This window comes from Neofelis nebulosa, chromosome 4 (genome assembly GCF_028018385.1).
Source record: "Neofelis nebulosa isolate mNeoNeb1 chromosome 4, mNeoNeb1.pri, whole genome shotgun sequence".
NCBI classification, from domain to species: domain Eukaryota; kingdom Metazoa; phylum Chordata; class Mammalia; order Carnivora; family Felidae; genus Neofelis; species Neofelis nebulosa.
In genome coordinates this window covers 150,077,997-150,092,562 of record NC_080785.1, presented here as the reverse complement: position 1 = coordinate 150,092,562, position 14,566 = coordinate 150,077,997, and the positions used below count along the sequence as shown (strand labels likewise).

Genomic DNA, 14,566 nt, shown 5'->3' with positions numbered 1-14,566 from the left:
ATTATCTCTGCTTTAAACGTCTGGTAGAACTCCCCTGGGAAGCCATCTGGTCCTGGACTCTTATTTGTTGGGAGATTTTTGATAACCGATTCAATTTCTTCGCTGGTTATGGGTCTGTTCAAGCTTTCTATTTCCTCCTGATTGAGTTTTGGAAGAGTGTGGGTGTTTAGGAATTTATGCATTTCTTCCAGGTTGTCCAGTTTGTTGGCATATAATTTTTCATAGTATTCCCTGATAATTGTTTGTGTCTCTGAGGGATTGGTTGTAATAATTCCATTTTCATTCATGATTTTATCTATTTGGGCCATCTCCCTTTTCTTTTTGAGAAGCCTGGCTAGAGGTTTGTCAATTTTGTTTATTTTTTCAAAAAACCAACTCTTGGTTTCGTTGATCTGCTCTACAGTTTTTTTAGATTCTATATTGTTTATTTCTGCTCTGATCTTTATTATTTCTCTTCTTCTGCTGAGTTTAGGCTGCCTTTGCTGTTCTGCTTCTATTTCCTTTAGGTGTGTTGTTAGATTTTGTATTTGGGATTTTTCTTGTTTCTTGAGATAGGCCTGGATTGCAATGTATTTTCCTCTCAGGACTGCCTTCGCTGCATCCCAAAGCATTTGGATTATTGTATTTTCATTTTTGTTTGTTTCCATATATTTTTTGATTTCTTCTATAATTGCCTGGTTGACCCACTCATTCTTTAGTAGGGTGTTCTTTAACCTCCATGCTTTTGGAGGTTTTCCAGACTTTTTCCTGTGGTTGATTTCAAGCTTCATAGCATTCTGGTCTGAAAGTATGCATGGTATAATTTCAATTCTTGTATACTTATGAAGGGCTGTTTTGTACCCAGTATATGATCTATCTTGGAGAATGTTCCATGCGCACTCAAGAAGAAAGTATATTCTGTTGCTTTGGGATGCAGAGTTCTAAATATATCTGTCAAGTCCATCTGATCCAATGTATCATTCAGGCCCCTTGTTTCTTTATTGACCGTGTGTCTAGATGATCTATCCATTTCTGTAAGTGGGGTGTTAAAGTCCCCTGCAATTACCACATTCTTATCAATAAGGTTGCTTATGTTTATGAGTAATTGTTTTATATATTTGGGGGCTCCTGTATTCAGCGCATAGACATTTATAACTGTTAGCTCTTCCTGATGGATAGACCCTGTAATTATTATATAATGCCCTTCTTCATCTCTTGTTGCAGCCTTTAATTTAAAGTCTAGTTTGTCTGATATAAGTATGGCTAGTCCAGCTTTCTTTTGGCTTCCAGTAGCATGATAAATAGTTCTCCATCCCCTCACTCTCAATCTAAAGGTGTCCTCAGGTCTAAAATGAGTCTCTTGTAGACAGCAAATAGATGGGTCTTGTTTTTTTATCCATTCTGATACCCTATGTCTTTTGGTTGGCACATTTAATCCATTTACATTCAGTGTTATTATAGAAAGATACGGGTTTAGAGTCATTGTGATGTCTGTATGTTTTACGCTTGTAGTGATGTCTCTAGTACTTTGTCTCACAGGATCCCCCTTAGGATCTCTTGTAGGGCTGGTTTAGTGCTGACAAATTCCTTCAGTTTTTGTTTGTTTGGGAAGACCTTTATCTCTCCTTCTATTCTAAATGACAGACTTGCTGGATAAAGGATTCTCGGCTGCATATTTTTTCTGTTCAACACATTGTAGATCTCCTGCCAATCCTTTCTGGCCTGCCAAGTTTCAAAAGAGAGATCAGTCATGAGTCTTATAGGTCTCCCTTTATATGTTAGGGCACGTTTATCCCTTTCTGCTTTCAGAATTTTCTCTTTATCCTTGTATTTTGCCAGTTTCACTATGATAGGTCGTGCAGAAGATCGATTCAAGTTACGTCTGAAGGGAGTTCTCTGTGCCTCTTGGATTTCAATGCCTTTTTCCTTCCCCAGTTCAGGGAAGTTCTCAGCTATAATTTCTTCAAGTACCCCTTCAGCACCTTTCCCTCTCTCTTCCTCCTCTGGGATACCAATTATGCGTACATTATTTCTTTTTAGTGTATCACTTAGTTCTCTAATTTTTCCCTCATACTCCTGGATTTTTTTATCTCTCTTTCTCTCAGCTTCCTCTTTTTCCATAACTTTATCTTCTAGTTCACCTATTCTCTCCTGTGCCTCTTCAATCTGAGCCGTCGTCATTTCCATTTTGTTTTGCATTTCGTTTAAAGCGCTTTTCAGCTCCTCGTGACTGTTCCTTAGTCCCTTGATCTCTGTGGCAAGAAATTCTCTGCTGTCCTCTATACTGTTTTCAAGCCCAGCGATTAATTTTATGACTATTATTCTAAATTCACTTTCTGTTATATTATTTAAATCCTTTTTGATCAGTTCATTAGCTTTTGTTATTTCCTGGAGATTCTTCTGAGGGGAATTCTTCCGTTTGGTCATTTTGGATAGTTCCTGGAGTGGTGAGGACCTGCAGGGCACTTCCCTTGTGCTGTGGTGTATAACTGGAGTTGGGCGGGGCCGCAGTCCGACCTGATGTCTGCCCCCAGCCCACCGCTGGGGCCACAGTCAGACTGGTGTGTGCCTTCTCTTCCCCTCTGCTAGGGGCGGGATTCACTGTGGGGTGGCGTGGCCCGTCTGAGCTACTTGCACACTGCCAGGCTTGTGGTGCTGGGGATCTGGCGTATTAGCTGGGGTGGGTAGGCAAGGTGCACAGGGGCAGGAGGGGCAGGCTTAGCTCGCTTCTCCTTAGGTGATCCACATCAGGAGGGGCCCTGTGGCAGCGGGAGGGAGTCAGATCCGCTGCCAGAGGTTTGGCTCCGCGGAAGCACAGAGTTGGGTGTTTGCGCGGAGCGAGCAAGTTACCTGGCAGGAACTGGTTCTCTTTGGGATTTTGGCTGGGGGATGGGCGGGGGAGATGGCGCTGGCGAGTGCCTTTGTTCCTCGCCAAGCTGAGCTCTGCCATCCGGGGGCTCAGCAGCTCTCCCTCCCTTTGTCCTTCAGCCTTCCCACTTTCTGAGCAGAGCTGTTAACTTATGACCTCCCAGACGCTAAGTCGCGCTTGCTGTCGGAACACAGTCCGTTAGGCCCCTCCGCTTTTGCCTGCCAGACTCGGGGGCTCTGCTTGGCCGGCAAGCCGCCCCGGCTCCCTCCCGCCAGTCCGTGGAGCACGCACCGCCTCACTGCCCTTCCTACCCTCTCCCGTGTGCCTCTGGTCTGCGCTTGGCTCTGGAGACTCCGTTCTGCTAATCCTCTGGCGGTTTTCTGGGTTATTTAGGCAGGTGTAGGTGGAATCTAAGTGATCAGCAGGACGCCCGGTAAGCCCAGCGTCCTCCTACGCCGCCATCTTCCCTCCGACCTCTAGAATTTTTAAATACTTTAAAATTTTTAGTACTTAGGAAATCTTTATTGGCTCTTGTTTCTTGAGATTATTCCTGGGCTTTCTCAGTCTTATTCTTTAAAAGCTTAGAAAATGTCGAGTAAAATATCTGACAGATTTAAGTATTCATTTGACTTTCAAGTTGACTCAGTCTTCTAGCTTCCACTCAAAAAACAATCAGGATTCTCCTGTGTGTATTTATTTTGGTTCCTATAAGCTGTGCTCTTCCCATCAGGATTCCCTCTTGACATATAATATGTTAAACAGAAAAACTTTACCTCATTGAAACACAGAAATAGCAGCAAAAATAGTGACACAAACAAGTTAATAAGTATAAATAATGTATATTCTGGTATCCATAGAAGACTCATGTCGTTACAATAGGCCAAATCTGTAAGAGTGTGTGTGTGTGTGTGTGTGTGTGTGTGTGTGCGTGTGTTGTATAGCAGACCATGAAAAAACATGGGCAAATGGTATTTTTCTTACATCTGTGAATATATATTCTTCCTTCTCTATATCATGCCAAACAGAGAAAAACATGTGCAGTGAGTAAAGGAATGAAACTTAAAAGGACATAAATGTTCACATTCTGAACAAAGAACTGGAAAGCACAGAACAAAAGATTATCAATGTAAATGAGGGTAACGAGGGAGGAGGGGAACAAGATCAGAAAGATAACTCTTTCCATTGAAAATTTGGAGTACTCCTGCCAGGTTCCCGCTCATCGCATGAAACAATGTATGAGAAGATGCTGATTAACTCTAAAGTGTAGTATACATGTTGATAATTGCTCTCATCCTGTTCAAAACCTTGGTGTGTGTTTGTTTCATTTCCATTTTGCTGTGTAGAAATTCCAAAACGTAACTGTGAGGACTGGAAAGCCTTATGCACTGAATTCCTGGAGAGAGGGATGTTTGTTCAAAGTTTGTTTTGCTTGCCGTCAGATCCTACTAGTGAAAGAGTGAATTTTTGAGGCTATCCTTTTCTAGTTAGTAGAATATGCATTAAGAAATCATGATTAGGGGCGCCTGGGTGGCGCAGTCGGTTAAGCGTCTGACTTCAGCCAGGTCACGATCTCGCGGTCCGTGAGTTCGAGCCCCGCGTCAGGCTCTGGGCTGATGGCTCGGAGCCTGGAGCCTGTTTCCGATTCTGTGTCTCCCTCTCTCTCTGCCCCTCCCCTGTTCATGCTCTGTCTCTCTCTGTCCCAAAAATAAATAGGGGCGCCTGGGTGGCGCAGTCGGTTAAGCGTCCGACTTCAGCCAGGTCACGATCTCGCGGTCCGTGAGTTCGAGCCCCGCGTCAGGCTCTGGGCTGATGGCTCGGAGCCTGGAGCCTGTTTCCGATTCTGTGTCTCCCTCTCTCTCTGCCCCTCCCCTGTTCATGCTCTGTCTCTCTCTGTCCCAAAAATAAATTAAAAACATTGAGAAAAAAATTTAAAAAAAAAAAAAATAAATAAATAAATAAACAAAAAACGTTGAAAAAAAATTAAAAAAAAAGAAATCATGATTAGATTATGTTGAGTATGATCTTTCATAAAAGACAGTCATTTTTCTATATTCCTGCCAAGACAGTGTTTTTACATGAAGCCTTAGAGAGCAAGCACACCTGAGCATTTAAGTCTTTCCCGTTTGCATAGTAAATAAATTGGAAAACATTATAATAAATAAATAAGAAAACATTAGGTCATGTTATCAGTGATTTGCTCTTAAATGCTTTATTTTTCTATGGTAATGCTTGACCACATATTTAAGTACAGTAAGATAAATTACAAGGTAGCATTTTTTCTATATACTTGAGGAAAGAGTTCTTAGCCAAACTGTTTTTTTTTTTTTTCAGCTCTCATTTACTAGTTTCTTTCAGAACTACTAGGTCTGGGTTACTCTTGGGAAGTTACAAAGGACCTATCTATGAAGGGTGCATTTGTCTATACCAGACAAAAGAACTGTTCCTGAACTCAGAGAAGCAGCCACTGCTCTAACATTGCTTATTTGGCATCAAGGGCTAGCATGATTACTTTTCTCTGACACTCCAGACTGCTTGACCTTCAGCTGAGAAATATAAAAGTGTGGCACTTCTTTAGGCCCCATAGATTGGCAAAACACATAAGAGTCAGAGTCGGTCTTCTTGCCTCCCAACTTCCCCACACGTATGTACACCTTTCTTAGAAGTATTATGACTTGAATGTTGGAGACAGCAAAGATGAACTGATTTAGCATTGTGCTGTCCTGTCAGCGGGGCCTCACCCTCACTGCACCCCCATTTATTCATCTATGTGCTCTTTATTGTTAGCATTGAGAGCCCGATCCTGGCATGCGAGCATAAATCATTAGAGTGAAAACAACTGTAGCTTCCCACATAACTGATCCTTAAGTTACCATTTAGTTCCAATTTCACGAGAAGTATGTTATTTCTAAAGACCCTTTAGGGGCTGCACAATTAGAAAAATGCTATTATAAATGGTCAAGAATATGTGATAACACGTTTACTCATGTGTCTCTTTTGCTTTTAGAGAAAATGAAAAGAATCTGTTTCCTGGGATTGTTTGTCATTTAAGTCTCTACTTGTTCCAAATCAGGCAAACCATGGTTCCCATCACCTCTCAGTCTCCTGGATGTGAATGCCATAAACTTCAAATAGACTAGGTGTCACCAGCAGAGCTGGAATGAGAGTTTGGCATAAATTTTCTAATCAAAAGGGTCAGGTGCCCCATGTGGGTAATAGAGATTATGAGGCTAGCTGGATTTTCTTCATGTAGCACCTCTGGGAGCCTAATCAAACAGATGCAGATTAGAATTGCAACTTGACCATTCTCTCTCTACTTTCTGATCTCAAGCTAGGAATTTTATCCCTCTGACTGTTTCTTCAGAGATGAAATACCAATTATGAGGATTAAACACAAGAAAAAAGGCAAGAAAAGAAACACTTTAAACAATGTCTGGTATATAAAAGATGCTCATTAAGTAGCTGCCGTTGCTGCTGCGACAGCAAGTGATAAGGACCTGGGGCTGCATCTTCCACCCATCTCTTTTCCCTGAACTTTAGACTTGGGCTTTTTATCGGCCTGTTTTTGGTTCATCTACATATCCCACAGAGACTTCAAATTCAGCGTACACATCTGAACTTTATATCTTCCCTGGTTGACTACCAGATGCAATCAACTGCTACATGTGGTCAGCTTATATCTCACATCCATTCTCTGTCTTCTGTTCCCAAAAAGCATCATAGCTTGATGGGGCTGCTCCAATTATCCTGCGAGTATTTTCTATATTACCAACTTGCCTTCAACACTGTGGCCCTAGTGATCATTCTAAAGATTTAAAAGATCAACATTATTTCTCATAGTTGAACTTTCCTGTCCTCTATAAGGCCCATAATGAGGTTTTCCAAACTTGGTAATCCTAACAACTGAGACTTTAAAAAAAATACAAATTCTTGGATTCTCTCCAGAATTCCTCTTTGAGTCCTTTCCTCTGGAGATTCTGATCCAGAAGACCTGGGATGGAGTCCAGGAATCTTCATTTTAATAAACTGCCAGTTATTCCTGATGATAGCCAAGTTTGAAGAACCCCCACATGTAAGTCCACACTGTGGATTTGTCCACTGTGTTACATAGCACTTTGATCACTCCCCACCTTTCCAGTGCCCTCCTAATTCATGCTTGGAGCCTTCCCACCATCAAGTTGCCTCAGACCTCTGAGAGTCTGCGTTTGAAGCACTCTCCTGAAATCTCCTTCTCTTCATCTCTAACTACCCCTTACCAAAGCTGAAAGCCTGGCAATATTGCAAGAATCCTTTACGATATCTCCTTTGGGCAGCCTACCCTAATCCCAGTAGAACTTGTCAGCAGTCCCTGTCTGAGTAACTATAGCATTTTCACATTGTGTTGTAATTTTGGCTTTATGTGGATCTCCGAGTAGACTCAAAGCCTTGAGGATAGGGAAGGACCATTTCATTTCTCTATTCCCAGTATCCAACTCAGTTTCTGAAATATCCTAGAGGTTTATGAATGCTTGTTGAAAGAATGAAAAGGAGAGAAGAAGGCTGGAAAGAATCCTTGAGTTGTACTAGTAATTATAAAATATTCTTTGGAGCCCTGAAGTATCTCAGGGACAAGTAGTGATTGGTTAGCAAAGAGGCCTAAGTAGGGAGGACTCCTCCCTCTGTTCCGCTTCCCCCCACCTCTGATTCAACCAAAGTAGTTCTCTTTATAAATCTTTCGTATATTGAACAGTGTAAGGTTTCATTGTAAAGAGAAAAGCTGATGCTAAAATATTTGAAAACCACAGTAGTGATTTGCCTCTATGAAACCACTTTATACGCATTTCTGTTGTTGTGCTTCAGAATGCAGTGGGGAAACTTGAAGAACTTGAGAAATGAGCCAAGTGACCTAAATTGGAAAATGAATCTATGAGGAAATACTAGAGGTTTTTTAATCTGTTGGAATGTACTGTGTAGTACCACCTTGGGGCTACTTGTCCATTTTTAAGCACCTGGGAGGTTATCATGAGAAAGATGCTAAGTATTTGCCATCCATCTCCACAGAGGACCAAATGGGAAACATGAAGATTAGTTGAAAGAGTTGAGAGAATTCCTCTGAATTTATTTGAGGAGCATGCTTATATTTCCAAAACAGAGTCTTCAGGAAACACTCTCCCTAAATATCAGAGACCGTTTCTGCTTCAGCATAGACTGGTACATCATTGGCAGTCACCGAACATTTGCTTTGAGGGATGCATAAATTACCACCCATAGAGATGTGTATGCATGTGTGAATTAGAATTTTCATAAAATCAAGTGATGTTAAAATTAAGACACTAGTAGACTTGTCACAGATTCAAATTATGGAATTCATTTGTAGCAACTTGCTCAATAATGTGAAGTTATGAAATTAATGTAACTTCATATACTATTCATGCATAGCTCATCATAAAGACAAGTAAATGCAGAGAAGCTCTCTTATAATGTTGCTTATTAAACAGTAAGAATTTAACACCATCTCTTTTTTTCTTTTGAAAGAATTGGAGTTTTCTCACCCATATTTAAGGGAAAAACTGATATTTTGCTCTCTTATAGAAGATGTTTGTAAAACCTCAAGAATAAATTTTACTCTTTTGGCTACAGTTCCTTTCATACCTTTGGGAAATCTGTAGCTCCGGTTGGCAAATAGATTTGATCAGCATTTATCAAACTTTGTACAGATTCCCTTGCCTTACACAAAAGCAGCTTGTGGGGTCAAATGTCACCTGTCCCACTTGGTATTTAAAACATACAACATTTTAAGCCTCTGAGAAGTCCTAGAGGATAGAAACCTGTTTAACTGTATTTAATTCAGAATTTCCCACTTTTTTGACCACTTCAGGAAACATTGGACAGATATTTGCCTTCAGATACTTTGAATGTTAATAGAAAGCATCATTTGGAAATCTTGCCATTCACAACTACGTGGATGGAACTAGAGGGTATTAGGCTAAGTGAAATTAGTCAGAGAAAGACAAATATCATATGACTTCACTCATTTGAGGACTTAAAGATACAAAGCAGATGAACATAAGGGAAGGGAAGCAAAAATATAAAAACAGGGAGGGGACAAAGACATAAGAGCCTCTTAAATATGGAGAACAAACAGAGGGTTACTGGAGGGGTTGTTGGGGGAGGGGTTGGGGGACTAAATGGGTAAGGGGCATTAAGGAATCTACTCCTGAAATCATTGTTGCACTGTATGCTAACTAACTTTGATGTAAATTTAAAAAGTAAATTAAATAAAAAATTTAAAAAAAAGAAAGCATCATTTGTTTATCATACCCGAGAAGCTAGCAAAACGGGAAACAATTAGATGTATTCCCAAAGCTCCATGAAATGAAAGAAACAGTTCTTTTTTTCACAAATTGTGAAGAAGGCTAGGTGAAACCAGAAGCATGAAAGGCTCTAGGAAATTTGAAGGTCATGTGGGCACTATAAGAACTCGGGCCTCCTCTCACTGTTGAGGAGAAAGATAAGTTCTTGGATTCTGATAGGACCAGCAACCCTGCCACTCAGGAATTTGTTTTATATACCCTTTTATCTTTGGACCAGAGCTTGATGTAGCCTCTCCAAACGACACACCTCTCTGTGGGTATCTAGCAGCTCCAAACAGCAACCTCCCTGATAGACGTCTGCCCTTGAGAGATTCACAGAGATTGGTAGTGTGAGAGTATAGCTGTTGCAGGTGTTCCTTCAAAGATGCAGAAGTGATGATACGTTCTCTTGAAAAGACATAAACTTCCTAAAAATACATTTATACTCCTGTATCAAGTTAAGAGCTAACTGGGTGGTTGTTAAATGCATTATACACATGTTAGGATAGATCAACTACAATAACAGGAAAATGTTACTTTGATGTGCTTGTTTCCTGTTTCTCTGATAAGCTTCAACTTTCCATTACTAAAACTACAAACTTATTTGTATCTACACCTATTGTTTCCTCCTGCATTCTTTCCTTGATTCTCTCAGTTCTTCTAGGACGTGGGAACCTTTTTTTCCTTTGCCAATTATTTTCTGTCTTTCCTCTGTCTTCAGTATCTCATCTTCTTCTAACATTGTCCTAATATAAGTCATCTTGGGTGCCTGGGTGGCTCAGTCAGTTAAACATCTGACTTTAGCTCAGGTCATGATCTCACAGCTCATGAGTTTGAGCCCTGTGTCGGGCTCTGTGCTAACAGCTCAGTACCTGGAGCCTGCTTCGGATTTTGTGTCTCCCTCTCTCTCTCTACCCCTCCCCTGCTTGTGCTCTGACTCCCTCTCCTTCAAAATAAATAAACATTAAAAAACAATTAAAAAAAAAGAAGTAAGTGTCCTTTGGTGCATCCCATCTTTTTTTGAAGTCAGGTTGTTGAACTGTAATTTGCATGTAGTAAAATTCACTCTTTTTAATACATCCTTTGGTGAGTTTTGACAAATTTATAGCTGTAAGACCACCACCATATTCAAGAAGTAGAACCTTTCATCACCCCAGAAATTTCCCTCATGCACCTTTGCAGTCAATCCCTGCCCTCCTTCCTCAACCCTGGCAACTCCTGATCTGGTTTCCATCCTTACAGTTTTGCCTATTCTAGATTATAAGTGAAGGTATACAGTATATGGTCTTTTGTGATTGATTGGCTTCTTTCACTTAGCATACATTTTTGAGATTCATCCATATTATTATATATCTCAGTAGTTCTTATTGCGAAGTAATACATATTTTTATTAATATAAAATTATATATTTTATTAATAAGTAAAAATATTTATATATTTTATATAATATAATATATATAATCCACCATTGTGTGGATATTCCATTATATGGATTGTCCACTCATTTCCTTTTGGACATTTGGGTTCTTTACAGTTTCTCTTAGGAATAAAGCTGCTACAAATATTCACTTTTGGTCTTTGTGTGGACATAAGTTTTCATTTCTGCTGAGTAAATACCTAAAAGTAGAATTGTTGGGTCATGTAATATGTTTAACTTTATAAGAAACTCTCAGACTATTTTCTAAAGTGGCTGTACCAGTTTGTATTTCCCTCAACAGTTTATGAGAGGTCTAGTTGCTCTACATTCTCACCAGTCCTTGGTATATCTAATCTTTAGTTTTAGCCATTCTAATAGGTGTATAGTGGTACCTCACTGTGCTTTTAATGTTCATTTCTATAATGATTAATGTTTTCTTAAGCTTATTTGCTATCCCTGTATGTTCTTTGGTGAAGATCTGTTCAGATATTTTGTTCATTTTTAAATTGAGTTATTACTTATAAAGAACTCTCAGAACTCAATAGTGTGTTCTCCATACAGTCCTTTCTTAGATGAGTGTTTGTAAATATTTTCTCTCAGTCTATAGCTTGTCTTTTCACTTTCTTAAGAGTGTCTTTCTAAGAGAAGATGGTTTTAATTTTGATAAAGTACAGTTTATCATTTTGTTGTGATTCATGATATTTTCTTAATAATCTGAGATCACAAATATTTTTCTTTAATGCTAAATATAGAAATAATAAATGTGAGTAAAATATAAAAATGTACTTGTCTTCATTTTTGTCCTGTGTTTTCTTCTTACAGTTTTATAGTTTTAGCTCCTATATTTAGGTCTATGATCCATTCAACTTAATTGCCTTGTAGGCAAGGATCACGGTTTAGTTTTTTTCATATGGATTGTTAAGCACGATTTGTTGAAATTACTATGCTCCTTTGCTGAATTTTGGTGCCTTTATTGATAATGTGTGTGTGTGTGTGTGTGTGTGTGTGTGTACACATGTTAATAAAGACCTCCCTCAACCCAACATGCCCATTCAGCTATAAATTCATCACTTCCACCTTTTCATAGTTTTTCACTGAAGAGTAGTCTAGACTCACTGTTTCTGCCTTCTCACTTCTTACTTCTCACACTGGGCTCTTTCTCTACCATTCCACTAAAACAGTTATTGCAAGAATCACACTAGTCTCTTTTCTGAACTATCAGGGACACTCTTGTGCTTCTCTCATTTGATTCTCAGTGGCCTTTGACCTCAATGACCCCTCCCTCCTCTTTTGGACATTTTCTTCCCTTGACTGACATAACATCCCACCATCCTCCTTATTTTTGTTGTTTTTCTGTTTGTCCCCATGTGTCTACTTTGCTAGCTGTATTTCTCTTGCCTGCTTCCTAAATATCAATGTCCCTCAGGATTCCAACCAAAGCCGTTTTTTTTTTCTTCTCCTTCTGTGTACATCTTCTCCTTATTCCCATCCAATCCCCTGGCTGAAAAAAATTTCAAGTTTACATCTGGCCCAAATAATTTCTCAGCTTCATTTCTGCATATTTAATTGTCTACCAGGACCACAAGCTCTATGAAAAAAAGTACCTTGTATGCATCTTGTTCCCATTTGTATTCCCATGTTTAGCACACAGAATTTAACAACTTTGTTGACTAAATGAACAGATGAATACATGAACAAAGTAAGCAACCTATGAAGTTGATATTAATTCTAGTACAATATTTTAATATTTACCTTTTTACTGATACCACATGTATGTAGTGAGTACATGACTGTGGGCACAGGAGAAATAAATTACTTTTAGAATCACATACTTAGTCTTTGCCATGGCTCAGTTTTCCTGTTGCAGTTGGTGGGGAGCCTTGGGATGAAGAGGTGGGAAACTGAGCCTGGGCAGGAGCAGGCTACAGTGAGAGAGTGAAGAGACACCTCTCCAGATGTCACAAACACTCTCTCTCAGGTTTTTTAATCCAGTAATTTCCTTCAGGAATTAAGTAATAACTGTGTTGTTTGGGGAATAAAATATTTTAATGACCCCATTAAATTCTGATGGTAACTTTAGTTATAATACATTATTTCTCTTTGACTTTTTGCCCAAATTTTTGTAAGTCCCTATAACATTTTTTTTAGTACTAAAATTATTCTTAAGAGTTTTATAGGAAGACGTAAACTGGGTAACGTAGGTTCTTTTGGCTCTAGTATGATGAACATTTTTATGATCCATGGTTCAGTCAGAGAATGTGTATGTTTGTTATGGGCTTAGCGTTATGACTGGAGCTTTGGGTGTATTTGGAAAAAAATACTAGATACTATCTTCATTTTGCCCCTCAGGGAGCACACACCTTTAGGGAGAGAAGAGCCACAACCAGCAAATAAACAACAGCTGTTATGTAGTTTATAGTGTCCAGTGCATGCTGCTTGGCAAGAAGAATAGTGTCCTGCCATTAGACATGTACTTTTGGCCTTGCCTGTCACTATGAGCTGTTCTGAAAGTGTTTAGGGTTTCTCTATAAATGCCCTTTTTATTTGTTTTGGAGCATGTGGTCCCTTACATTTCTCTGTCTCTCTCTCCTACATTTCAGTGAGCGGTTTCTGGTGAGACTGAACAAGAATGGTGGGCCAAGGAACCCAGAGAAGATAGAACGAATGTGTGCCCTTTTTACAGTATGTGCAAATTCTCTTTCCCTTCACTGCTGTTGACTCTAGCCAGGGGCCTCCTGTGTGGATATTGTCACCCTGGAAACAAGCATTTATTCTTCTCCACACACTGGGGAGAATAGGACTTGATTTATGTTTCTATCAGGTTTTAATGAAAAATATTTAAAGAAAACTGAAATCAGCCACAATTTTTAATTGAACTTTTTGTTAAAGAAATATAATCAAATACATTTTACTAGTGTAGATTTTATAAGCTATTTAATAGAATAGACAAAACCTTAGAGAAGTCTTTCTTACTTTTATTATTTAAGGCCACTGGGAATTTCTCTGATGTAGAAGTATAGTTTCTCTAAAGGCATCCACCAGATTTATAGCTTTGCAGTTTTTTAGTGAGTGCAGAGTGCATAGAAAGAGAGACAAACTAAGTAGTTCATCTCTCTCACATACCAAATGGAGGGTCTTTTCCTGCTATTATCTATACTTTCATTTTTTCCAACAAACCATGCTGTCATTGATGGTCTCTAAGACCATAGGCATCAGCTCAGAGAAGTCTTATTAATCTGCTTATGGAAAGTGCTCAGTCTCACAATTCTTCAGGTTGATTCTGATATACTAAATATTTTTTATTTAGTTAAAAAACTAAGTGTTCAGCTTTGTTCATTTCAGTTAATTTATTTGCTAAAGGAAAAAACAAGACTATGTTACAATTTTAAACCAGTTTTGACTCTCACGGATTCTTTAATCTGCTTCAGTGATACTGAGATACATGAAGACCCATTAATGAAAGGAGGTGTGATAGTCTCACAGTGCCATTGCCCTTATGTATGGTGCATGGTTGATAGGTGACAGTCAGGTAGCTCAGAGCTTACATTGTGCCTCTTAGACACAAGTGGGACTTATCTAAGGATCCGATATGTGACTTTCTCTGAAAGATAAAATTGGATTTGTTTACCTGACTTTTTTGTTCATTTACCACAACTTTATCTTTCAAAATCTCAATGTTACTGCAGAATCAGAAGCCACTTTCACGGGGATAGCTTCTAGTGAAAATGCTCCAGATATACAGAAAGATTTATAAGACTAGTAAAGATAAGTGATTTTTTTAATCCATCTTTGAATCTCCTAAACCTTAGGAGATAATACGGGAAGAAAGAGCAGGTAAAGCAGACCTATGAAGGCAGTTAAGGGAGGTGCAGTGGTTTAGTCTGGGAAAATCAACACTGTTTCTTCAGTAGGAAAGAACAAGGGAAAAAGTACAAGTTGCAGTTCATTGGATTTAGGTTAGAATATTGGGGG

General features: G+C 39.2%; 1 protein-coding gene across 13 annotated transcripts in view; it reads left to right on the top strand.

Annotated features, from left to right (window-relative positions):
* DOCK3 (dedicator of cytokinesis 3) overlaps positions 1–14,566 on the top strand; it is a 595,409-nt gene that overhangs the window by 441,997 nt on the left and 138,846 nt on the right. For all 13 annotated transcript variants that reach the window (XM_058726773.1, XM_058726766.1, XM_058726765.1 and 10 more), the window contains one exon: positions 13,195–13,276. In XM_058726773.1, coding sequence (XP_058582756.1) covers positions 13,195–13,276 — 82 coding nt within the window. The remainder of the gene's footprint in view (positions 1–13,194; positions 13,277–14,566) is intronic.